The sequence below is a fragment of the Callospermophilus lateralis genome, chromosome 4 (genome assembly GCF_048772815.1).
Source record: "Callospermophilus lateralis isolate mCalLat2 chromosome 4, mCalLat2.hap1, whole genome shotgun sequence".
Classification (NCBI taxonomy): domain Eukaryota; kingdom Metazoa; phylum Chordata; class Mammalia; order Rodentia; family Sciuridae; genus Callospermophilus; species Callospermophilus lateralis.
The window spans coordinates 122,927,716-122,954,769 of NC_135308.1; the positions used below are offsets into that span (position 1 = coordinate 122,927,716).

A 27,054-nucleotide genomic window follows, 5' to 3' on the forward strand; every position below is an offset into this window, starting at 1 on the left:
CAAGATTGGGTTATGTGAAATATTTTTTGTTTGTTGATGCTTAAAACTTGACCACAGGAATGAACAAAATAATTTTTATAAACAAATGAAGAATTACATGGATGAGAAAAGCATAAACTGGCACTATAGATCTTTTTAGGATTAGTGGTTTTTCAGCCTTGGATATACTTTGAATTTACTTGGAGAGGTTAGGTTTTAAAAAAAAACAACAAAACCAAAATCAAAATACAGACTTGGGAGAGGGAGCATGGGCATCTATATTTTCCAAAAGGTCTTCAGGTGATTTTAATATGTAGTCAGAGTTGAGAACTTCTGTGTAACAGAGCTTAGCAAAAACCACAGATGTAAATACTGCTTATGTGACTTGGTCACACAAAGTGACTTATAAAGTAAACAGACTTACAGACTTTATTTTGTTAACTGATAAAAGTCAAAGAAACAATTCCTAAGAAATTAAATTTCTTAGAATTTTTTATGAAATATTTTATATTTTTTAAGTTTTTTTTTCCCCCAGAGGAAAAAGTTTGTATTAATTTTGTCACCTTTTATTTTTACTTTGTACTTTTTTTCTTTTTGGAAAGGCAGAAAGTAAACTTGGGACAAAACTTTAAACAATTTGACTGTGAGGACTATTACCTACATCCAAATGTGTGTAGGTAATAAAATGTCATGCCTTTCATGTTAATTCTGTTCAAGACGTATGGAGACTTACTGAACTGTTTTGTATTACTTTTTAGTTTTTCCATGTCAGTGTGTTGAAGATTATTTTTACGTGTTTGGTGACAAAAGTTTATTAGAACTACTTACTTATCTTTTCTTTATGGAGAAGGGAGGACATTTCAAATTATCTCTTGGTTTTCTTAGTTTTTCTTTATAATGAATTCTATTTCTGGGTAGCTATCGGCAGCAGAATAACTTGCAGATTACTTTTGTGTTGACTTAATATTAGATTATTAGTGCAAAATGCATCTTTGGGTACCTACTGTACGCTAGCCACTCTTCAAGCACTGGGGATATACCCATGAACAAAATAAAGTTCTTATTCTCTTAAAGTCTACTTTCTAGTGGAGGGACTTGTAGAATTAACTTCTAATATTTCTCTCATCTTTGTCAGAGCTTTATGTGAAGAAATGTGTGAGGTATTTCCTTTTGAATACAATATGTAATGTGTCTCTTCCATTCAGAAGGGAAAATTTATATAAAATCTTTACTCTTGAAAATGCACAAATTTCTATAACTCATATCCTGTTTTAAATTCACCATATAATTTTCTTAGATGAATTTAGATTAAATACTCTCGGTACAATTGAATAATTTAAAATATTGTCTATCTAGTTTTTCATTGCTGTTTTCCTAGAAAACATTTTTTAGTCTTTGTAAATAATTTAGTAGTATGCTTTCTGAATAGTTCAGGTACATTCATACTTAAATGATTTGTGGATATGTCAGAATTCTAGAAATATTCTCACTTCATCAGCTTATAGTGGTGTTTATGAGTTCTATACTAGTGAAACATTATGTAAAGTAGTCAGGTGGGTACATGGCACTTAATCTAATATAAGCATTAGATACGAGTTCACCATTCAAACTAGTGTGGAAGCTAGGCACCTCAGTGTAATATAGGTCAATTACTTGAGCCTTTCTGGATATCTTTCAAATGATACTTGTTAAAATGCCCATGAAATGATAGTCCCTATGTTGCTTGCAGATAGAATTTCTGTAAGCTGGATTTCTCTTTATCAGTTTAGGAAATTTTGTTTGGGATGATGGAGCAATAGTGTTCCTAATTAGATGAGAAGCTGACATACATGCAGGTCAACACTGATTGGTCTTTTGATCAAGTCTTAGAGGCAGCTGTCTTCTATGTAGTTTATCCTTATGGAATTGATTATGATTATGTGAGACAATTCATAAAAATCTTGAGTAGCAAGATAATAATGTGACATTTCTTCTCAAATAACAGAAAAGTTTAAAATTTTAGAGACATGACATGCTATTTTTTGAGTTAAATTATTAAAATAAATTAATTTAGATTAGAAATTAATTATTGGTATTAGTGTTATTAACAAAAATACTGCTTTCCTTTTATAATTTTTTATTTTAATAGTTAATCTTTGATTTGTGAACAGTTATGAAAATATTTCTGAACCTACGATCTTATTTATTATTTTAAAAAAATATTTATTTATTTACTTTGGTTTTAGGTGGACACAATATCTTCATTTTCTTTTTATGTGGTGCTGAGGATCGAACCCAGTGCCTCACACATGCTAGGCAAGTGCTCTACCTCTGAGCCACAACCACAGCCCATAGGATTTTAAATTCTGTAAACATACTCAGAAATGCTAGATTTTACATAACTATAGTTTGGTTTGAACTGAGGTCTTAATTTAACAGAAAGTTGATTTAGCAAGATGATCAAGTGTATTTCCTTCTTTTTTTCCTAAATATTTATTTTCTAGTTATAGGTGGACACAATATCTTTATTTTTTTATTTTTATGCTAGACGAGTGCTCTACCTCTGCGCCACAACCCCAGCCCTGAATTTCCTTCTTATTGAAGCTTTCTCATCTTTTCATCCTTAATCCCCCACTGTTTTTTTTTTTTTGGGGGGGGGTTGGTTGGGTGGGGGGGAAACAAAGTGTCTGTATAGTCACTCCAATGTTGTTGATGTTGTTAAATAAGTATGCTTATCTTCATTATCAGTATAATCTCTTAAAGATTATTACAAAAGGAAGTAAATAAATAAAAATTTTTTAAAGATGAAATGATTTTCTTAAGAGAATTATGCTACTCTTTTTTTTTGTACGGAGTGGGAAAGATTAACACTTATTTGTTATATACTTGGCCTGTAGCACTTAGTTGACAAGTATTCTCTCTTAATTATTGGGATAGTATTGGAAGGTAACTATAATTATCTCCATTTTATAGCTAAAGAAACTATGGCTTGGGGCTAGGGATGTGGCTCAAGCGGTAGTGCGCTCGCCTGGCATGTGCAGGGCGCTGGGTTCGATCCTCAGCACCACATAAAAATAAAAAATAAAGATGTTGTGTCTACCGAAAACTAAAAAATAAATATTTAAAAAAAAATTCTCTTTCTCTTTCTCTCTTAAAAAAAAAAAAAAACAGAAAAAAAAAAAAGAAAAGAAACTGTGGCTCAAAGAGATTCAGTTATTTGCCGCAGATTATTCAGTTAATCAGATGATAGACCTGCAATGTGGATTGAGCCAGCCTGCTTCAAAGTCATGGTCATTTTGGGGCAAAGCTTATATTTTACATAGGGATAACGTTTTTTGGATTTATTTGTGTCAGGGTAGTTATGTTAAAAATAATTCTTTTTAGGAAAACATTATGTTGCCATTTCTAATACAAATGGAAACCATAGAAACATGAATGAATATGATTCCCTGGGTTTAACAGATTTCTCTTAGGCAGTCATGAAGAGCACTCTCAGTACATTTAAAAAGGTGAAAAAATATTTTGCCCCACTTTCTTGTTTTTAAGATGCTCCGAGTCATAGAAATGGGAAAAGCAAATGGTCATTCCTGTTCAGTTTGACAGACCTGAAATCAATCAAGCAAAACAGAGAAGGTATGGGCTGGTCGTATTTGGTATTCCGACTAAAGGATGACGTCGTACTCCCTGCTCTGCACTTTCATCAAGGAGATAGCAAACTACTGATTGAATCTCTTGAAAAATATGTGGTATTGTGTGAGTAAGTATCAAATTATTTTCTACTTATTGAAACTGGATTGTTGTATTAACCCCAAAGTAAGCTAGTTTCACATGTCATTGGGCCTCAGTGCCCTTGAATATGAGGGCTTGAACAACTTTATTTTTTCTGGGATATTGACTTTGGATCAATGACCAAATAAAATATTTTGCCATTTTAGTGATTTCAGTCTGACATATTTTCACATTATTAGTGTTTTAAAGAAAAGACTAATTCAATATTATTATGTTGGAGGGCTGGGGTAGTGGCTCAGTAGTAGAGTGCTCGCCTAGCACATGTGAGGCACTGGGTTCGATTCTTAGCACCACATAAAAATAAATAAATAAAATAAAGTCATTGTGTCCATCTACAACTAAAGAAAGATACTTAAAAAATATTATTGTTTGAATGAATTATGTGTTAGTAATTTATGAATTATATATTTACTAATTTACCTTTTTATTTTCTGTTAAAATGCAACTTTATTTGTAATGTTGGAACTTTTAAGTCAGGCAAGCCTGTGTTTTTTGAAAAATTATTTGTAAATTGGAAAACAAAGCCTTCTCATTTTTCAAAAATCTTGTCTTATTTATATACCTGGACATATGCTTTCTTGGTCTCATTCTCAACAGTTTTTTCTTGGGGGTGGGGTGGGGCGTGTCTGTTTCTTCTCAAGCACTATGCTATTTGCTTGACACTGAGAATGAACAAAACAGGTGTGTTACTCAGTCTCTGAGAATGTATGTTCTTGTGAAGGATGCCAACAAGTAAATGGCAATTAAAACCCCAGAACTAAGAGGGAAGAACTGCAGGTTACTTTTGGGAGTTCCCAGGATTAAAGAAGGGATACATAATTTATATTGGGAAGTGAGGATCAAAGAAGATTTTCTGGAAGCAGTAGCATCTAAGTTGAGATCTGAAAAAATAGTGAATCATTAGCGTGAAAGTTTAGAGGGAGGAATGCTTTAGTAGAGGGAGAGCAAAAGCATGATGTAATCATAGAACAAAGTAGTTCGGTATTATAGGTCTGCAAAATGTGGGGAAAAGAAAAGTATTGAAGTTACGTATAAGGCCAGAGATATGTGTAAGGACCAGAGCACAAAGGATTTTGTTAAGTCATGACAGCAGGTTCCATTTATCCAGATGAGATTAAGGTGGCTGGAACAAGGAGGGTGGCAGGCAAGGTAGAAGTATTGGAGAAATATTTAGGACTAGACTTTGTGATTGGTTGGATCACAAATCAAATTGAGAAGGGAGAAATTGAGGTTTTTGGCTTATGAGAACTGCAGTAGATGATTGTTAACTCCGTTAATAATTCTTCACTTTATAGTAGAGTTTAATAGCACCTTGACTAGATTTAGATTATGTAAGGATGGGAGTAGTCCATCAAATTTGATTTTATAGCTTCTGGCCTGAGTTTCTTTCTTTAACCTCTGAATGGCACTAAGCATGCTGTTTGATACCATTAAGATAAGAAAGTCAGGCTTGGTTGGTGGTATGTTGGTTTTAATTTTCAAGAGAGAAGCTGTGAATAGGTTACCATTGAGAAGTTAAAGTAGATTTCAGGAGAGGCAATGTCATGATTGGAGCAGGTGGTCATGGCAGTTGATTGAGCAGCAGCATTAGAGACTGTGGAGGCATTTAGCACTGTAGTAAACTCAATAATGTGTTGTGGTATAACTTACAAGAGCTCATTTGATCTGAGACTGTTAATTAAAGCATATTATCTAAGGTGAGGAATCTTACTCTTTACTGGTAAAATCATACTTTAGAGAAGCAGGCTTAGTTTTAAGTACTGCATTTTATTTTATTTTTTTAAATATTTATTTTTTAGGTGTAGATGGACACAACACAATGCCTTTATTTCTATGTGGTGCTGAGGACCGAATCTGGGTCCTGCCCGCGCTAGGCAAGCGCTCTACCACTGAGCCACAATACCAGCCCCGTACTGCATTTAAATGTGCTGGACTAACTATTCTGCACTGTGGAGATAACCAGTGTAAGGAAAAGGATCACAATGGTGTTTGGAAGATATTTGAGGGATATGGGAATTTAACTTGAAGAAGAGTCTTTGTGCAACAGTAAATATAATTCTGAACTTTTTATGATGGTCAACAAGGGCCTGCTCTATCTTTGCTTTGTTTTTTATCTTAAATCTCATCTTTAACCATTCTTTGCTGTGTTCTTATCACATGTTTTTTTTTGTAGTTCCTAAAATCCCTTAAATTCTTTTATATCTTAAAGTCCTTTACACATGCTCTTTCTTTTGCCTGGAAAAGATCTTTTTGTCAGTTCACAATAGCTAAGCTATGAAACCAATCTAGGTGCCCTTCAGCAGAAGAATGGACAAAGAAAATGGGGTATATATACACAAGTGAATATTACTCAGCCATAAAAAAAAATTTCTGGCGTGAGTTTCTTTCTTCATCAAAATTCCTTTCTGATCTCAGGTCTCAGTTTAGTATTTCCTCAGAGGGACTTTTTTAGATCACTCTTTCACCATGTAATAAATTTCTCCTTCTTATTTTTTTGTTTGCTTCCTTCATGTCAATTAAGATCATAAAATAATTTTGTCTATTTCTTTTGCATTCTGTTATGGAATGTAAGTTTCAGAAGGACAGGTATTGCATCTTGTTTTTATCTCCCCCCTTCCTAGCCACAGTGCTGGTTACTTAAATGCACAGTAAAAGTTGAACGAATAGATGTCATGGTAATTATCAATTGGATATATGATTTTAAAAGGATTATTGTGAGGAATAAATTGTAGGTTTGGATGTGACTATAAGGAAATAAGGAGGCAGGCATATTAAATTCAGGAGGTAGAATTTTCTGTCCTTGATAGATTTAAGGACAGTGTCAATCACATAGACAATTATAGGGGTGTGTATACCTTGAATATGTGTTGGTAGCATTTTAATGAGGTAGTGAGCTTAGTTTCTGTTTCTGAATTTGTATAAATGAGTAGAAGAAGCAGAGGTGGTGATAAAAATACTATTATTAGTGAGTCTTAAGTATGTAGCCTCATAATTCACCTCAAATTAATTAAAAAAATTTTTTTTTTGGTACCAGGGATTGAACCCAGGATTTTGAACCATATCCTCAGCCCTCCCCTCCCCCAATTCAATTTCTTTTCTTTTTTTTTTAAAAATAAAAAAACTTCTTCATTTGTTTATTTTAGATATGCATGATAGTAGAGTGTATTTTGACATGTGTACATGAAGTATAACTTATTCTAATTAGGATTTTATTCTTGTGGTTGAACATGATATAGTTACAGTGGTCATATATTCAGATATGAACATTGAAAAGTTATGTCCGATTCATTCTGCTGTCTTTCCTGTTCTCATCCCCACCTTTCCTTTCATCTCCCTTTGTCTAATCCAGTAAACTTCACCACCCCCACATTGTGTGTTAGCATCTGCATATCAGAGAGAACACTTGATCTTTGTTTTTTGAGGATTGGCTAATTTAATTTATCATGACAGTTTCCAGTTCCATCCATTTACTAGCAAAAGTCCTAAAGTTATTTTTTTTATGGCTGAGTAATATTCTCTTGTGTATATGTACACCACATTTTCTGTGTCCATTCTTCTGTTGAAGGGCACCTAGGTTGGTTCCATAACTTAGCTATTGTGAATGGAGCTGCTATAAACATTGATGTAGGTGCATCCCTGTAGTATGCTGATCTTAAGTCCTTTGGGAATAAACCAAGGAGTGGGATAACAGGTCAAATGGTGGTTGAATTCCAAGTTTTCTCTGTAATCTCCATACTGCTTTCCAGAGTGGTTGCATCAATTTGCAGTCCTATTAACAATGTATGAGTGTACCTTTCCCCCCACGTTCTTGCTAACATTTATTGTTGCTTATATTCTTGATAACTGCCATTCTGACTAAACAGAGTGAGATGGAATCTCAGTGTAGTTTTTGATTTCCATTTCTCTAATTGCTAGAGAACATTTTTTCATATATTTGTTGACCAGTTATATTATTTCTTCTGTGAAGTGCCTGTTCAGTTTCTTTGCCCACTTATTTATTGGGGTACTTGGGGGTTTTGGTGTTATTTTTTGAGTTCTTTATATTTCCTGGAGATTAATGCTCTATCTGATATGCAAGTGGCAAAGATTTTCTCCCATTCTGTTTGCTGTTTGTCCATGTTCTTGATCATTTCCTTTGCTGTGAAGAAGCCTTTTAGTTTGATACCATCCCATTTATTGATTCTTGATTTTATTTCTTGCATTTTAGGAGTCTTGTTAAGGAAGTCAGATCCTAAGCTGACTTGATGGCAAGTTGGGCAGACTTTTTCTTCTAGTAGACACAGGGTCTTTGGTCTAATTCCTAGGTCTTGATCCACTATGAGTTGAGTTTTGTGCAGGTTGAGAGACAGGGGTTCAGTTTCATTCTACTACATGTGGATTTCCAGTTTTCCCAGCACCATTTGTTGAAGAGGCTGTCTTTTCTCCAACGTATGTCATTATGGCATCTTTATCTAGTATGAGATAACTGTATATATGTGGTTTTGTCTCTGTGTCTTCGGTTCCCTTGTGTGTTTTGGTGTCAGTTCCATGCCATTTTGTTGTTATAGTTGTGTAGTATAATTTAAGGTCCGGTATTGTCATGCCTTTTTTCACTAAGGATTGCTTTGGCTATTCTGGGCCTCTTGTTTTCCCAAATGAAATTCATGACTGTCTTTCCTATTTCTATGAAGAACATCATTGGAATTTTAATAATAATTCTATTAAGTCTGTATAGTGCTTTTGGTAGTATGGCCATTTTGACAATATTAATTCTGCCTATCCAAGAGCATGGATATCTTTCCATCTTCTAAGGTGTTCTTCAATTTCTTTCTTTAGTGTTGTGTAATTTTCATTGTAGAGGTCTTTCACTTCTTTTGTTAGATTAATTCCCAAGTATTTTTTTTGCCCCCTGAGGCTATTTGTGAATAGGATAGGTTTCCTAATTTCTCTTTCATCTGATTCATCATTGGTATATCAATTGATTTATGGGTGTTAATTTTATATCTTGATCTTTAGCCCTTTTTATTTTTTATTTTGAGACAGGTTCTAAATTGCTTAGGGCCTTGCTGAGTTGCCGAGGCTGACTTTGAAATTGTGATTCTTCTGCCTCACTCTCCAAGTCACTGACATTACAGGCATGTGCCACCACTCCTGGCATCTCAAATTAATTTTGAACTTACTCAGTTATTGTCACTTCTGACTATCCTAGGCATCCCTAGCAAGGACAGATCATTTGCCATGAGAATGAGAGCATGCCAAAAAACATGTTCTCTGTTGACAGAGAGGCCCAAGAGAGAACATGCAGAAAGCAGAAAGGATTATGACAAGCCTGCACCTTGCTCTCTACTGATCTCAGGATGGAGAGTTTCTTTAAAAGTGCTTATTTCCATTTGGAAACATGAAGCTATGAAATTGATGTTCTTTCCTACATATTTTTCTTTTTTCGTTCCTTTTTTTTTGAGGGGCTGCTGTTTCTTAGATGTAACAGTGTTACATGCTAGAAAAAATAGCAGTAATCAAAAAGATATGGTTTCTTCCTTCATGGACTTTGTAGTATTGTGGAAAAGACAAACATCAATTAAACAAATGTAAAACTAAAACTGTAGTAAATACTCTGAATAAGACATACATAGTACAAAAGAATACAGGATAATATGTAGTTTTGTGTATAGTAGTAATTGAAACAGGTGAGAATGAAATCAACTGAGGGAGGATAAAGTAGAATGAGAGGTGAGCATAAGTGATTAAATACAAATTTTAATGATCTAGTAAAAGAGAAAAGATAGAAGAGGTTAATCTCTCTCTCTCTCTCTCTCTCTCTCTATATATATATATATATATATACACATACATACATACATACATATATATATGTATGTATTTTTTTCCTCCTCTTTGAGCTCAATTATTAAGTTTATGACCCACCAGGATTTGACTATCCTTGAGGGAGGGGATAGTTGTCTGAAGTGATGATTTCAAAAACTATTCCCTAATGTCAACCATTGTTCCTTTGTATATTTTCCTGTGACAATTTGGGGGCAGTTTACTTTTTGCCCACAAATGGTCTGAAATGTGTAAGAATAGTACATCTAATATTTTTATCTTCATGGCACCTCTTTCTCCTCTAGGTTGAAAATAAGTTTGCCTATTTCCTTTCCTATCACAAATTATGCTCATTATATTATGTTTTATAGTTCACCAGAGATTGCACGAGTTCAAGTAGAATAAAGGTTCTTCAAATGGTCACCAGTATATTAAAAAAAATGGAGCACCTCAATTAATAGCTTCTGAGGCTAATATGTTCTTGTCATTACAATTAATTTAATTGAGCAACCTGGTTCCCTTAGCTTTTGCCACATCATGCAGAGCTAGTGATGAAGTTTGCAAAGAAAAAAGTTTGAAGGCCTTTGTTTTTGTAGTTATGATCCAAGTAAATAGAATTCTCACATTTTAAAGTTAAAGTTCAAACAAACGAAAACTTCCAAATATTATCCTCAACTTTTTGTTTTATGAGGTGTATCAACATGGGAAGTCTCATTTCCTGTCCCTAGAGCAGTTATCCTAAGCAAAATGAAATTCCCAGAGTCATCTTTTTGTGGTTAAAGACAGTTGAAGAAACTACAAAGAATAGTAGTTGAGGAAACACTTGGTTTCAGTTTCATTAGGATGCTAGCCAATCTGTGCATGGGGTCATCCTTCCCATCTTTTTCAGAATTGAAAACCAAGAGAATTAGACTAGATATCTGTTTAGTGGTTTTTTTTGTTTGTTTGTTTCTGTTTTTGCTTTTTTAGTTGTAGACAGATAGCATGCCTTTATTTCGTTTATTTTTATGTGGTGCTAAGAATCATGCCTAGTGCTTCACATGTGCTAGGCAAGTGCTCTGCCACTGAGGTATAGCCCCAGCCCCCTGTGTTTGGTTTTTAAAAATTAAGCTAAATTGAAGACTGTTGCTTATAACTTTGGCTATGTTGTCGTCCTAATACATTCCCTAATAATTAAGTATTCCTCCCTAAACAGTAGGTATTTTCCCACAGTAGCAAGGCTTTGCCATATGGTTGAGCAGAGATTGTGCTAGGGATTCACAGCCTTACAAGAGCCAGGAAGAAAGAGGCTAGGCCAACAGTGCTTAGTTTATTCTTTCATTCTTGTAAACCTAATCAGAGTACAAAATAACCCAGTTTCTTGAGGCTTAGTATTTCTCAAATGGTTGTCTTATCCCAGGAAAACAAGGCATCATATTCATTGATGTTTATAAGCATTGTCTATTTATCATCACTTAAACCATAATATTCACTTGGGTTAAAAAAAAAAATGAATCACAAGTCCATTTTTACTTGCTTTCTTGAACCAAGTTGGTTGCAATGATATAAATGAGTCCTGCATACTCCATTAATATTTTGTATATTTGGCCATTTTTACATTAATTAATAGGTAAATATCCAAATAGTAAAATATTCCCCCTCCCATAGCCAAATGGGTTGTATCATCATAAAGTACCATGTACAAGATTAAGTTCTAGATATAACATTTTGTTATTGTAAATATTGTGCACCTATTTTTTATTCACATTTTTTTTTTCTACTGATATCCTTTGCAATGTTATTTTTTTAGCGTTATATATCAGACATTCCTTTTTATTGTGTGTGTGTGCTAGGGATTGAACCCAGGGCCTTGTGCATGTGAGGCAAGCCTCTACCCACTGAGCTATATTCCCAGCCCCATATTAGGCATTCTTAATAGCAGTATAAGATTGCCACTTCATCTCAGCATACAAACCTTGTTCTACTTATAGTTTCTAAATTTATCTTCAGGTCTTTGATTAGATACTCATTCCAAAGCCTGGGATGCACTGCAGAGTTTCTGGGAGATATGCTTCTGTTGTAATATTAGACTATGGTTTTCTTTAAGCTCGTTAGGTGGTTTTAATAGAATTGATGATACTAGCTTCGTTAAAAGTTTATCTTACTGTTGCAGTGAGTTTGAAAATTTTGAGTAATTTTGGCATAAAAGATCAGCTTCCCAGAATACACATTTGTAGATTAAAACAGTGTTGTGATAACCTAGTAATTAGAAACATTGTAATAATATTCTGTAAGGGCAGTCCTCCCCCTTTTGGAGTGTATAGTTGCCTAGCACTACACTGCTTGTCCCTTGACTGACGTTTTAATGTTTTGTTGATTCCTTCAGGACAATCAGGTCTTAAATTTCTTCTTATTTCTCTTTCTCATATGGTTCCTCCACCTATCATTACAGAATTAGGTATAAAAAACAAAATATTTCCTTTTAAGTAGTTTTTGGGGTTGTCAGTTTTTTTCTTCCCATCTTCAGTTTAGTGACCACTTTAGTTGTTACGGAGCCGTAGAGTTATCTGAGCTCAGATAACCGAAGGTTGCATGTTTTTTGGCCATCATCCCCTCTCCCCACCCATGATGGGCAGTGTTTTATTGACTTTCATGACCACTTTCTAATTAGTATTTTAAAGAAATAATTTGTTGTAATTTATTGTTAGAAACAAAATATCCACAGTACTAATAGTGCTGCACTAAGAAAAAAATGTTCTTGTATTAATTTCTTTTGTTTTCTGAGCTGCATTTAAAAGTTGGTCTAGGCTGGAATTGTGTGGCTCATTTGGTAGAGCACTTGTCTAGCATGTGAGAGGCACTGGGTTTGATGCTCAGCACTGCATATAAATAAATGAATAAATAAAGGTCCATTAGTGTTATAACCAAAAACAAAGTTGGCCTAGCATTTAAAAAAATGCTTCATGAGAATTTATAAATCTCCATCATACCCACTATTCCCCAAAATTTTAGGAAAATATGTTTGATGAAAATTGAGTGTTTTCAACTACATTCCCCCCATGTCAAAGAATAACCTGTTTCTTTTAAAAAATCACTGGGCTTATTAGCTGCTATTGTTTCTACAGATTCAGTGTTGTTTCTGACTGTGTAAGAATAAGATCTTGTTTTGGATTTTATATTCTATGTAGCATTCTTATTATGTCATGTTGTGTTAGAATTGAGAAGAGATAACTGTTATTAAAGATCTTATCTTGAACATTTATAATAAACTAGAGGTGTTAACAGCAGTAAAATAGCACATTTCATTTTGATTTTAAACACAAAAGTTATGTTTATTACAACTTAAGTGTAAAAACTTAGTATATGTAATAGAAAAAAGATTGGATAATTAGTCTCATTACTTGAAATTAGATGTCTAGTTGGAAAGCATGTTATTTATTGTGTAATTACTAACAAGTGTGGAGAGAGACTTTCAGAATTTCAATAAGCAAGAAAACTAAAAATATACTGTTACCTAAATAATATATAATAATCTTGTTAAATATGTTCATATGTGTGTATTGATAACTGTGGTTGGCATGATTAATGATCTTTACCAAATAACTATGCATCTGTATTTTTAAAACGTTGTAAAGCAGTACTACTTACCAAACTATGGAATGGAATTGGGAACCATTTCAAAAAAAGACATATTTTTCTGAATTGTTCAGATCATATACAGTTGTTTGGCTTTTTAATTTTTATGATAATAAAGGCAGACATTTTTAAAAAACTTTTCTCCTATAATTCTAAACAAGAATTTGGTTCATTATAATTTAAACACCTTAGCTTTGCCTAGAATAAAAATGTACTTATTAATTTTTGTATACAATTTGTTAATTTAGTATTTGCTAATTTATTATTTTATGTAGTTGAGAACTCATTTAAAATAGTTGTTAAATATTTGCTAGACTATTTGGGAAACTTCTAGAACTGGATGTTAAGTTTTTCTTTTGCTAGGAAAAGTAACTATGCATTAGTAATTGTGCAGGCAGTGTTGATGTAGTATGCTAGAAGTTTTTATAAATCCCCTTTTCATTACAGATCTCCACAGGATAAAAGAACACTTCTTGTGAATTGTCAGAATAAAAGTCTTTCACAGTCTTTTGAAAATCTTCTTGATGAACCAGCATATGGTTTAATACAAGTATGTTTCTTAAGTTGATCTTGTATTAATTAATTTGACTCAATATTTTATATATATTCTACCTTTTACCTTCTCAGAGAATATTCAGAAATGAGACTTGTGTGTGTAAATCTTTATGGAACTATACTCTGTAATTTTATAGAAATAGTATTATGATTCATATTATTTGCAAGTCCTAGAAGCTTCCTTGGTTATTATTTACTCTTAACACAAAATTTTCCCTTTATCATAATACTAAAATTGGATATCAGTAGATTTTCATTACAGTGTTCATTGTTAAGAGTCAGAAAGTAAACAAATTTGAATTCATAAATGATCAATTTAGGGAAAATCTGGTTTGAATTTTTATTTTTCATTTACATAGGTTATTTTGGGGTCATGATAATCTAATTCTCTAAAAGTATTTTAGCGTGTTCTTGCATTTGGCTAAAATTGTGCACTTAGCACGGCTGAATTTCACTCAGATTACTATGTGAACTAATGAGATGGTTACTTATTCGTTTATGCACTTATTTATTTAACAGATGTTTGAACACATAGGCACTGTAATATATTTCTTTGGTTTTGAAGATATAAAAATTGATGAGATTAATTAATGAGAGGGAGCTTTTTAGGAAGGAGGATAGGAAGCTAAAATTGTTTAAAATAAAAACTGAGGGGACAGCTTTTCTTATTATGAAATAATCAGTTACTTAATAAATATTTTGCTAAACTTGAATGAACAAGCAGCTTATGTTTCAGAAGTAACCCTCGGACTTAACAGCAAAAGGCTTTTTCTACTGTTTTTTCGGACAGCATTGTCCCAGAACAAATTATTCTTACTAGTATGATTTTTTACTATCACTATAATTGGTTTAAAATGTCAGTTACTATTTAAATACCGAGCTTCTAAATATAGCTGTCAAATTTTGTGCTAGGTGGTAGCACACACTTCAAGGAACATATATATATATATTTTTTTTTTTTTGTAAAGGCAAGACTGCTAGACAGAAGAAAGCTGTTGTGGGTCATTCACCACTGGAAAGTAAGCACTGCATATATTTCTGATATATGCAGATTAGATGAAGCCTGCAAATCATTTGTTTATCTGTAATTTAATCAGTAGATTCACTTGCTGTTTATTATGCTATTTTGACCAAATGAAAGGTTGGCTTAGAAAATTTAAATTTTTCTTCCAAGAAAAAAATTAAGATAATCTTAGAACACTTTATTTTAGTTCTGATTTCTCCTCTTTTAAAAAGCTTTGCTTTTTGTCCTATAGTGGGGGATATTTTTACTCTTTGTTTGAATGAATAATGCCAATATTTTTCTTCCTGTTACATAGAAAATTAAAAAGGATCCTTACACAGCAACTATGGTAGGATTTTCCAAAGTGACAAACTACATTTTTGATAGTTTAAGAGGCAGTGATCCCTCTACACACCAACGACCACCTTCAGAAATGGCAGATTTTCTTAGTGATGCTATTCCAGGCCTAAAAATAAATCAACAAGAAGAACCAGGATTTGAAGTCATTACAAGAGTGAGTGGAGATTTACATTTAATACAGTCTTATTATTTTAATGGGAGTATGTGCACTGAATGCTGTAGAAATGAAAACTCAATATTAGTGACATCTGCCTCTTTCCCCTAACTTGTTTTTACAGCTTTTTGCTAACATTTCTGACAATTAACACTTGTCTTCCACCATATTCTTGATTGTTTTCCATTTAACACTTTCTATTCTTTAGTGTTGTTACTCTTTTTTCTTTTATTACTTTTTTTCCCCTGTTAGGGGATTTTACCACTGAGATACATCCCCAGCCCTTTTTATTTTGAAATAGGGTCTCCCTAAGTTGCTCAGGGTCTTGCTAAATTGCTGAAGCTGGCTTTGAACTTGCAGTCCTCCTTCCCTGCCTCCTGAGTTGCTGGGATTATAAGCCTTCACCACCATGTCTAGCTCTTTGATTACCTTTTTTTTTTTTAAATTTAAAAGAAAATATTTTTGGTTTTTTAGTTATATATGACAGTATTTTGATTACCTTTTAATAGTTGTGAACAGGTTGTTTTATTAAGTGAATAGGAGTAAGGGATTGGTGATCTTTGCATATTGCCTCTTAGTTCTGTTCATGATTTGTGTTTTCTTGGGAGGCATCAGAGACACACTCCGGTTTTTCTTTTCATGTGAGTCTTTTATTTTTTAAGTCAAATGGTTTTTTGGCCCTGAATTAATAGTACATCTTAATATATGCTTAACAAGAATTTTTAATTTGTTATAATTCTAGACTTATAGAAAGAAAATTATAAATATCCAAGTTGTGCTTAATTAAAGGTTTTATCTTGGAATTGGTATTTTTAAATTACCAACATCTGTTAATTGAATTAAAAAAAAAAGAGCTAGAAAATGTCAAGTGGAACTAATGGGTTATGAGTCAGGTTTTTTTTTTGTTTGTTTTTGGAGTGGGGCATCCAGGGATTGAATTCAGGGGCACTTGACCACTGAGTCACATACCTAGCCCTATTTTGTATTTTATTTAGAGACAGGGTCTTACTGAGTTGCTTAACACCTTGCTTTTTGCTGAGGCTGGTTTTGAACTTGTGATCCTCCTGTCTCAGCTTCCTGAGCTGCTGGGATTACAGGTGTGCGCCTGGCTATGAATCAGTTTTGACAAATACAAACTTTAGTTTGGAAGAGAGCTAATTTTTAAAAAAATTTTATTAGTTATTGATGGCACATTATGAATTTATTTGTTTATATGTGCTGCTGAGAATCGAACCCAGTGCCTCACACATGCTAGGCACCCCAGCCCCAGAGCTAATTTTTTAAAAAATAGTTTTTAGTTGTTGATGTACCTTTTTTATTTATTTATATGTGATGCTGAGGATCGAACCCAGTGCTTCACAAATGCTAGGGAAGTGCTCTGCTACTGAGCTACAACTCCAGCCCCAAGAAGAGCTAATTTTAAGACATGGTTAATACAAAATTTTCTCCTTTTTAAATTTTTTAAAACAATGTAGCATACTACTTGATTTGAAAGGTCTCACAGAGTTTATATGTTGAATGTTCTGTATTTACATAACTGAATCCCAAAATAGCAAAGAAGTTTTTTTCTTAAATGACAAATGTTTTTAATCTAAGGGATTTCGTATCTCTGAATTTGTAACACAGTTATTTGTATAGTAAGAGGCGGAAAATGTATTTAATGCTAATTTATAATCCATGGACTAAACACTAGAAAATAAGGAAAGAGAACTCAAGTTTGAAAAATAATGTTTCTGTATACCTTGATTTAATCTAACTTGTTAAAGAAGTACTCTTATTACTTATTTTAGATTGACTTGGGAGAACGACCTGTGGTTCAAAGGAGAGAGCCAGTATCACTGGAAGAGTGGTCTAAGAACATTGATTCTGAAGGAAGAATTTTAAATGTAGATAATATGAAGCAGATGATATTTAGAGGGGTAATTTAAAAACTCTAATATTGATTATATTATATACTGCAAGTATTGAGGTATTTGTTGTTAGTTTTATTTTTTTAAGGGGAAGAATGAATTATTTCTTTGAATGATGCCTTATAATTTCGGGATTGAGAGGGACAGAGCAAAGTACTTATTATGTCCCTGGGGGTCAAGTATGGAGATAACTGCCCCTTAAACCTAGGGGCAGATATTCTTCCTTACTTGAAGTTTTATGGGTTTTGTGAAGGAGGCATGTATCTCAGTAGCATTTGCCTTATCCAGTAATTTTGGGCTTAGAAAAACTTGTTAGCCCCACTCTTTACTATATAGTCTACTATATACTCTGCATTGTTGTAAACTTTCTAGCAGTTTCTTACACCTTCAGATTCTTGAAGTGAAAAAGAAAATAGTATTCACTGAATTGAACTATTTTTATGTATAAAACTACCTTTTTTTCCCCTCCAGTACTGGAAATTGAACCTAGAGGCATTTTACCATTAAGTATGTCCCCAGCTCTTTTTATTTTTTATTTTGAGACAGGTTCTCTCTGTGTTGATTAGAGCTTTGTTAGTTGCTAAGCCAGCCTTGAGCTTGTGATCCTCCTGCCTCAGCCTCCCAAGTTGCTAGGATTATAGGCATGTGCTACCATGCCAGGCTCTCCATTCTGTATGTGAGGCAGAGTCTTGCTAAGTTGCTTAAGGCCTCATCAAGTTGCCCAGGCTGGCCTCAGATATATGATTCTCCTGCCTCAGCCTCTTGAGTTCTGATATTAAAGCCATGTGGCACTGTGCCCAGCTAAAACTGCCTCTTAAATATTAGTTTTCTTATTTATTTTCTTGCCAGTTTTGTGAACTTACACTATTACTGTTTATTTTTTGCTAATTTAATGTACATGCTTTCTTCAGGGTCTTAGCCATTCATTGAGAAAGCAAGCATGGAAATTTCTTCTGGGATATTTTCCTTGGGAAAGTACCAAGGATGAAAGGACTCAATTACAAAAGCAAAAAACGTAAGTACTGGTCTTTGTTTATCAAAGAAATTTCTGTAACTTAACCATACAAATTAGTTTAGAGTTTGTAAATGAGAATTTGAAATAGACTAGAAAAATAGGAAAATAATTTCATTTTTATTATTTTAACTTAAAAATTATGAGCACTATAATTATTTCTAACTAGAAACAGTTAGAAGGACCTCATTGTATATCGGTGAGTATGTAAAAGGTGAGTATGATAGAAAAATTCAGGTCCTCTTATTCCAACCTTGTGTACAAGCTTTTTGCGTACTTTAAAGATAATTATGTAGACCTGCATTTAAAAATGTATCTTGTTCATTTTGACTCAGTTATATAATTTATTCTGAAATTATTAAAAAAACCTCATGAGATAGGTATGTTTACTATTTAGGTTAGTTACCTTTAAATTATTTTCATGATACTCTAACATACTGATAATTCTTTTAGAAGAATGTTTCTGTTTTAAGTTATTTTTTATACTGAAAAGAGTATATTTTGCAGGTATATTTCTTGTTCCCCATTGTCAGTCAATCCTTTGACTTAAAGCTACTTCTATCCTTTGGGGCGTTTTTCAAAATCTCTATCAATCCCAGTACTTCTGAGATATTTTTACATTAACAAATTTCTACAATAGACTGGTTAGAAAATGGAACTTTTATATCACGTTAAAAAAATCATTTATATTTAAAATTATTCAGAAACTTTAGTGGTTAAATAATTTTAATAATAACTTTATGTGTAATTTTAAGAATTGGGATGTTTTTAAAAGCATACCTAAAGTTATTCTAGCATGTAGCCTAACTTTATCACATAAACTTTGTGACATGTATGAGGTTATTTTTTCGTTTGTTTTCATTCATTTACCATAACGTAAAGCAAAATTTCACTGTCATATTTATGAGTTACCATCCCATTAAACATCATAAATGCTTTGCTGTACTATTTACAGAAAAACCCAATTAAGCACTGTTAAAAGAAAAGTTTTCAAATAGTTTTTTTTGGTATAAAATTGTTTTCTATAGTGATGAATACTTCAGGATGAAACTACAGTGGAAGTCTGTCAGCGAGGAACAAGAGAAGAGAAACTCGAGGTTAAGAGATTATAGAAGTCTTATCGGTAATTTTTCTTAACTTTGGAAATGTAGGAGAGGGGTTTACATTGAAGTCTTGATAAAATTAAAGAAGCAAAGATGGTTCAGTTTTGAGGTTCAAAAGAATCAAAATTGCAAAGTACATTGGGACTTGTATTATAAAGCTCTTGATTTTTCTCATCCAATAGACATGAATTCAGTCATTATAAGTGCTGAGGTACTCAATTTTCATTTTCAAAATGGGAATAAAAAAAAGATTATTTAGCTTTATTTGCTTGTTGAGTTGATTTCATTTTTAAAAACTTTAGTTTTTCTTTACTATGAAAGTGAGTTGTGTTTTATAGAAAATTAGAAACTAAATATGAGTAAAAGAAGAAAATAAAAATTAGTTTTGTTTCTGTCTCTCAGAGATAATCATGGTCAATAACTTTGATTTATATCCATCTGGACCTTCTCTAAGAATGTATACATTTTATTTTTTAATTAGGTAAATAACTTAAGTAGTAAAATTTTGTATTTGAAAATAGAATATTTGATAAGGAGTAACTATTCTCTTAAGAGGTGATTGATAGAATTTTATCATAAAAATATTAGCCTGTGTCTAGATACTCATCACTGGGTTTTCTTGCTTTTATGATAAAGACCAGGTTGGTATCAATTATTGAAGGATACGTAGTTTCTGTTATGTACCTTACAAGTCTGCTGTCTGCCTCAGTTCATAATATCTACTTTACAAATTAGAAAATGGGAGCATCGAAAGCATAAAATGATTTGTCTAAGGTCACATGGTTAAGTTTGAGCCCAATTTTAATATTTACTGTATTATCATATAGTTTTTCTGTAATTTTAGGGTGACTTTGGATATTAGTGGAACTTAGATTTGAAACTTTTATATTGGCTTTGGAAAACCATAGCATCACAGGTATATAGGGATGTGTTGCCACCACCTCTCTTCCAAGAAAAATTCTCTCAATTATAGTGGAAAGCCCAACATACCAGTGATTTAGTACCTATAACAGAATAAACTGTATCCATCCTCTATTAGGGCAAAAGGTTGGGGGTCCTGAGAAAGGGAGTTATCTAAAGTTTCCAAATAAAACTCCCTGTTTCCATTTTCAGTAGAAAAAATGGTAATGGATATTTTTTTCCCTTGCTTGGACATAAAATATTTAACCTGGAAGGGATCTTAGAGGTTAACTGATTCACTATTTTGAATCTTTTTTCCCCTACATGACATATTCTCTTCCCTTTATATCAAGTACCTTTGATGTTGACTGTCATCTTCTCAACTTTTTATTGTGTCCTATTCGCATTCTTTCCAGGAGACTGGTAGAAATATCCAGATATTTTAAATCTCCATAGCATAATTTGAATTGAGATATATTTTAGTAGTTTTCTTATTTTTAGCAGATAATAAAATTGAAGTCCAGAGAAGATTAGTGAATTTTTTAAAGCCATCTATTCATGTAGTTCCACATTCTAGACTTATAGTCAAACCTAATTCTTAATTAAATGTCCTTTTAACTATACTATGCTATTAGTATAAATATAACAGGTTAGTTTTAAAATTCTTTTTCTGTAATGCTTTTTCTAAAAAACATTTTTTGAGAGCATTTTTTTTTTTTTTATTGCTGTGACCAAAAGACCAGACGGGAACTCCCCATTAGGGGAGGAAATGTTTATTTGGCTCACAGTTGGTAAATCTGAATCCCCAGACAGCCATCTCCATAGCTCTGGGCCCGTTGTGAGGCAGGACAGGAACATTATGGTGGAAGGATGTGGCAGAAGGATGCAGCTCTGGACATGGCAACAAGGAAGTAGAGGCGTGTTCAACTCAGTGGGGACAAAACATAAACCCCAAAGCCACATCTTTAGTGACCAATTTCTTGTAGCCACATCCTACCTGCCTACATTTGCCACTTGGTTAATCTCTTATCAGTAGATTAATCCACCGATTAGGTCAAGGTTCATAATCCAATCATTTCACCCGAAAAATTTTACATTGCCTAACAGATGAGCTCTTGGAGGATATTGCATATTTAAACCATAACAGTTTGCCAAAAGCTTTTTGCGGGGGTTTTAATTAATCTTATTAAGAGCAAAACTGGGGCTGGCATCATAGCTCAGCCGTAGAATGCTTGCCTAGTATGTGCGAGACGCTGGGTTCGATCCTCAGCACCACATAAAAAAATAATTAATAAAATAAAGGAATCATGTGCAACTACAACTAAAAAAAATATATTAAAAGCAAAACTGTGCAGTAGCCTATAGACCTTGTGAATCATGATGAGAAACTGGCATTTTCAAATATGATGAGAAACTATTGCAGCATTTTAAGTTAGGGTATCTTATTTATATTTTAAAATCATTTTTTGCTGCTCTGAGGAAATGGGTTGTATAAAGGTAAGGGTAGGAATAGGCACGCCAGTTACTAGGAGGCAGGTATCTATGCAAGAGATGGTGGTAGCAGAGATATATAGAAATAGAAGGATTCATGTCCTATTTTGGTGATAGAATTGTTAAGATTTTTTAATGTATTAAATATGGAGTAGAATTTAAGATATGAGGTGTGGGAAAATTTAATTAGGTATTTTCACCTAATAAAAGTATTTCACCCCTTAAGTTAAAACATACATGTGAAATGTTAAGAGCTAATCACATAGTCTGAAGTGGTCTGATAGGAGATATAAATTTGGGTATTATTAATATCCAAGAAATATATTATCTAGGATTAAGAGAGACAGTTAGAGAGCCCAGGGACCCTGTCTTTATTTCACTGTTTTCTAACTTTGACTGCACATCAGAATCACCAGGGCATCTTTTAAAATCACATTGATTATTTTAAGCATTCCTACATTCATTCATTCAATTAAATTTACTTAGTGCCTGTTATGTACTAGGCTCTCCTCTAGGCATTGGGGATTCATCAGTGAACAAAACAGGCAAAATTCTTGCCCTCAAGGAGCTTCCATTCCTGTGGGGAACAGACAGTAAACAAGATCAGTAAGTAACGTGGTATGTTAGTGGTAAGTGCTGAATAGAAAAATAAGGCAAGGAAGAGGGTTAGGTAGTTTGTGTGTGATGTTGCAGTTGCAACGTGGGCAATTATAGGATGCTTTTATTGAGATTCTGATATTGAATATTGAGTAGAAACTTGTAAAAGGGGAGAGGTAAGTGATGCAGATTGGTATATAGGTAAAAGGCATCCTAAGCAGAAAGGATCAACTTGTCTTAGACTTGTTTCCATCCCAGAATGTTTTTATATGTTTGAGGGTATAGAATGGAGACAAGTGTGACTGGGATGAGTTGGGATGGAATATAGAAACTGATGAAATCAGAGAGTAATGGTAGAGGATTAGATATAGATCTATGTAGAGCATTGTTATTGTAAAGACTTCAGCTTTTATTCTGGGTGAGATAAGAAGCCAATTAAGGTGGTTTTTTTTTTTTTTTTTTTTTTTTTTTTTTGTGGTGCTGAGGATTGAACCCAGGGCCTGTGCATGCAAGGCAAGCACTCTACCAACTGAGCTATATTCCCAGCCCCCAATTAAGGGTTATGAGCAGAATAGTGACAGTGATTTAGCTGTCTGGAGATTAATGGTAGAGTGGCAAAGGTGGAAGGAGAAAGATCATTTGAGGCTATTGCTATAGTCCAGGTGAGAGATGATGTTTGCTTGGTCTGGGGGGCTAGCAGTTGAGGGGGAAAGGTTTGACTAGAGGCTTGAAGAAGTGGTTATATGCTATGCAGCTATCTGGGTAAAAGGCATTCTGGACTGCTGACCTCTGCATGTTTGAAGAACAACAAGGAGACCAGTGTGGCTAGAATGGAGTGAGGTTTGGGCTGGGAAGTAGAATGAGTTGGGTGGGAGAACTGAATATTTGTTTCTAAATGTATTTTGAAGGTTTAACTAATATACCAGTGTCAGACAGGAAGACAAAGATTAAAGGATGATTCTAAAGTTTTTAGGGGAACATCTGGAGAAGTGGAAGTACTGTTTTACTAAAATGGGAAAAGCTATGAGAGAAGAAAGTTTGGAAGAGAATGTTTGGAATTCAGTTTTGGACACTAATTTTGAGATGCTTCTTGGATGTCTACATCTAACTAGGAGGAAGTCAGAAGAGGGAAAGGGGCTAGAGATAAATTTAGCGGTCATTAATATATATATGGTATGAGACTTCATGAAACTATGAATTGGAAAACTAGATAATATTCCCAAGGGAGTAATATATTTAGAAAAGAAGAGGTATAAACTGAGGAAAAATTAGGAGCAAAGGAAACTGAGAAAAAGCCAGAGGAAAAGAAAACAAAATCTTGGTATCTTAAAAAATAAATAAAGACTGTATTTCAAGAAAATATGACTAGGATGTCATATAAGATGAAGATTTGGATTCACCATTACAAAAAGTATTGAGGTTATTGGAAATTTTGATTAAAGCAAAATTTTCTTGGGTTGGTGGATGTGACAACCTAGAGGTAATCCAGAAGGAGAGGACTTGGAGACAGTAAGTACAGCTCATTGAAGTTTTGCTCTAAACAAGGAGAGAAAATGGACTGTAGTTAGATGGAGAAGTATGATAAGAGAGGTTTTTTGATGATAAAAGAAATAATGGCATATGGTTGAATGTTATGGGAATAGTTCAGTAGCGAAGAAGAACTGACGAAATTGGAGGAGGAGGAGGAAATAAGATTAGTAGAGGAACTAGATAAGAATTGCTACAGTCCTTGGGTAGCCAGTGGTAATGGATTTCCTACATGAAAAGAGGGGCTGGTCCTAGCCATAATCATCAAAACTCATGATAGTGATAGGAGAGAACAGAGACTGTATAAACTTACGTGCAGTTATGTGGTTAGAATCATGGGTATCTGGGAAGTTCTCCTTGAGTAGCTTACATTTTCCCAGAGGTCAGAGGCAAGATCTGAGAGTAAAATGTGGGAGAAGGTGGAGGCTTGACAAGAGGTGTAAAGTAGTTAAATGAATTGGGAGAATGAATGGACAAGGGAAATAGTGCATGATTGCCAGATAGCATTATAGGCTCACTTAAGGTTGGTGATGCCAAGTGGGGTCAACCAGCATGATTGTGTTTTTCTTAAACTTTTTTTTTTTTTAGGTGTACCAAGTTCCATGGAGAATTAGATTTCACTAGGGCTTGACTTAAGTGATCATTTTGCTTCTACAGATACCTTATAAATTACCATTTTTATATATCATTTTTTGATCCCTTTTACAATTTCTGCCTGGCTTGTCATTACTACGTATCTACATAAGAAGGAAGAAATACTGATAGTTCATGAGGATCTGAACAACTTTTTACTGTTTAAAATACACTAAGGCTGATAGTCTGTTGGCATTTTGTCATTGTAAATTGTGCTTTAATTAGTAGAAAATTATTTGTCAACTGTGAAATGAGAATGAAATATTTTGACATTTTAAATTGAAATTTTATATTCATGGCATGAATTTTTTGGTATTGCTTTTGCTTATTTGAGAAGTATATATATAATCCTATAGATACCTACTTGTATTTTAAAAACCAAATGTGTATTTTAACAGAAAGATGGAATATTGTTCTAATAATTTTTTAAAAATGTATAACCTAAACTTATGCTATCTTTTATTAGATTCTACTTCATTGTGAAATATCATCCTATTTCTGTGTAAAGAGTTTTGAAAGTTTTTTAAATTATTTAGTTTAATGGGGGAGGATAATTAAAGCTTTACAACAGACTTGATTTTGGAATAAATCATTTTGAGTTTGTTGTTTCTTCCTGATTTTCTGAGAAATTCAAGTTAGAGAATGTCTTTTTTGTTGTAGTCTCACAAAATGCACTTAGTAGGCATTAGTATTGGTGAATTGAATTGTTGATACTTTTGGATGTGCTCAAGGTGATATTTCCATTTCTGTTTTTAATGATGTGAAATTCATTTCCAACATCAAAGTATGGATTTTAATTTTTTAAAAATTATAAAATTGCTTATAATGTTTAAACTGAATAGTATGTATATGAAAATATGGAAGCAATTTTTCCTAAAGATAAATTTGAAACATAACAAGAAAGTTGATAATGCTTCTTAAAATGAAGGAGTAATCATGAATGAAATAAATTTCTAATTACACTTGATTGGCTACTAACTTTTTAAAAATTATTTTTTTTCAAGTACTACTACCTATCACATGCATTAATGATGGGCATTTTTATTGCTAACTAATGTGAATTATTAGTGTTGCTTTTAATTCATTGAAAATATTTTTGACTGTGCAAATAAAAGGTTTCTATGTTTAGATTAAAACTGAAGAATACTTAAAAATTTGTGAAGAAGTGAACTTGTTTTTGAACAATATTCCAAAATGTCACTTTACTCCATATTTGAAATATAATTTGATGAATTTTTCTTTCTTTATGTAAAACTTGGCAAGAAGTGAAATTAATAGCAAGTAATTCTGTACTTATAAAGATATAAGCTTTATAAGAATCTGTTCTTTGAGAGGTTTTCAAATATGTGATAATTTCCCTCTTTAGAAAAAGATGTTAACAGAACAGATCGAACAAACAAATTTTATGAAGGTCAAGATAATCCAGGGTTGATTTTGCTACATGACATTCTGATGACCTACTGTATGTACGATTTTGATTTAGGTAAGTTCTTCTCTGAAGTCCTAATTTAAAAAGACTTGTGTATTTTTATTTTAGAACTTAAGTTTATTAACCAGTTAAAAATAGGTAATAGTTCTGTGGACTAGATTCATAAGGATTGCTCCTCAGGGGACTAGAAATTTATAAGGCATAAATAAGTATGGTTCTCAAACCAGGAGCCCCAAATTTGCTGCGATAAACTTACAAGGGCACTGTGGAATCTTTTAAATTTTTGAGAGACTTGTAGTGACATATATAGAACACTGTACTAAGTACTAGCTGAAATAGTTAATTTAACATTATGTAACTATATTCCTTTGATGAAGTTATGTATTTGCAGAACTGGGTTTTTTTTGGCCTTCAATCAATTACTGGTTGAAAGTAAATGAGAATAGTGGAATTTGGTTGAATTTCAAGGTTTGAGGTGCAGTGTAGTACCCAACAGATGCTAAGTTTTTAGGGCTTAAACACAGGCTGATTATTATTTATCTGAATGCTTTGGACCAGAACATAAGTGTTTTATTAGAGTTCATATATATATATTTTTTTAAGTTTTAATTTTGGAATATTTTCTAGACTTTACTAGTTGAGCATTCCTCCTCTTTTTTGGGTACCAGGAATTGAACTCAGGGGTACTTAACCACTGAGCCACATCCTCAGCCCTATTTTGTATTTTATTTAGAGACAGGTCTGAGTTTGCTAAGCACCTTGCCATTGCTGAGGCTGGCTTTGAACTCGGGATCCTCCTGTGTCAGACTCCCTAGCCACTGGGCTTACAGGCATGCGCCATCCCACCTGGCTCTAATTGAGCATTCCTAATTTGAAAATCTGAAGTCTGAAATGCTTCAACATTTCATATAAGCACTCAGAAAGTTCTAGTCGGAGCATTTCAGATTTTATGTTTTGGATTAGGGATGCTTAATCTGTACTTATGTTTGGACATAATTATGTAATAATTGGAGCTGTTATTTCTTTGAGTCTAGAAGTGCCTTCTAAAAAATTACTGGGAGAGTAAAAATGCCATGAACTGAGAAAACTTGGGAATCAATGTGCATTTTATTTCTGGTATGATTTGATGTCTTGCATAGGTAGTTCAGATTATTTTGAAGGGCATTTGAAATTTACTTTTCTTGGTAAATGTTCATACCAAATATGAGTTGTTAGC

General features: G+C 33.2%; 1 protein-coding gene and 1 non-coding gene across 3 annotated transcripts in view; one reads left to right on the forward strand and one right to left on the reverse strand.

Annotated features, from left to right (window-relative positions):
• The window catches only part of Tbc1d15 (TBC1 domain family member 15), a 61,748-nt gene that overhangs the window by 22,745 nt on the left and 11,949 nt on the right, over positions 1-27,054 (forward strand). For both annotated transcript variants that reach the window (XM_076853117.1, XM_076853118.1), the window contains exons 5-11: positions 3,505-3,715; positions 13,612-13,714; positions 15,039-15,236; positions 17,027-17,155; positions 18,058-18,161; positions 19,187-19,281; positions 25,776-25,892. In XM_076853117.1, the coding sequence (XP_076709232.1) occupies positions 3,505-3,715; positions 13,612-13,714; positions 15,039-15,236; positions 17,027-17,155; positions 18,058-18,161; positions 19,187-19,281; positions 25,776-25,892 (957 nt within the window). The remainder of the gene's footprint in view (positions 1-3,504; positions 3,716-13,611; positions 13,715-15,038; positions 15,237-17,026; positions 17,156-18,057; positions 18,162-19,186; positions 19,282-25,775; positions 25,893-27,054) is intronic.
• On the reverse strand, positions 9,974-10,113 carry LOC143398705 (small nucleolar RNA SNORA66). The gene has a single exon (XR_013091307.1). It is a non-coding gene; the product is annotated as a small nucleolar RNA SNORA66 (small nucleolar RNA).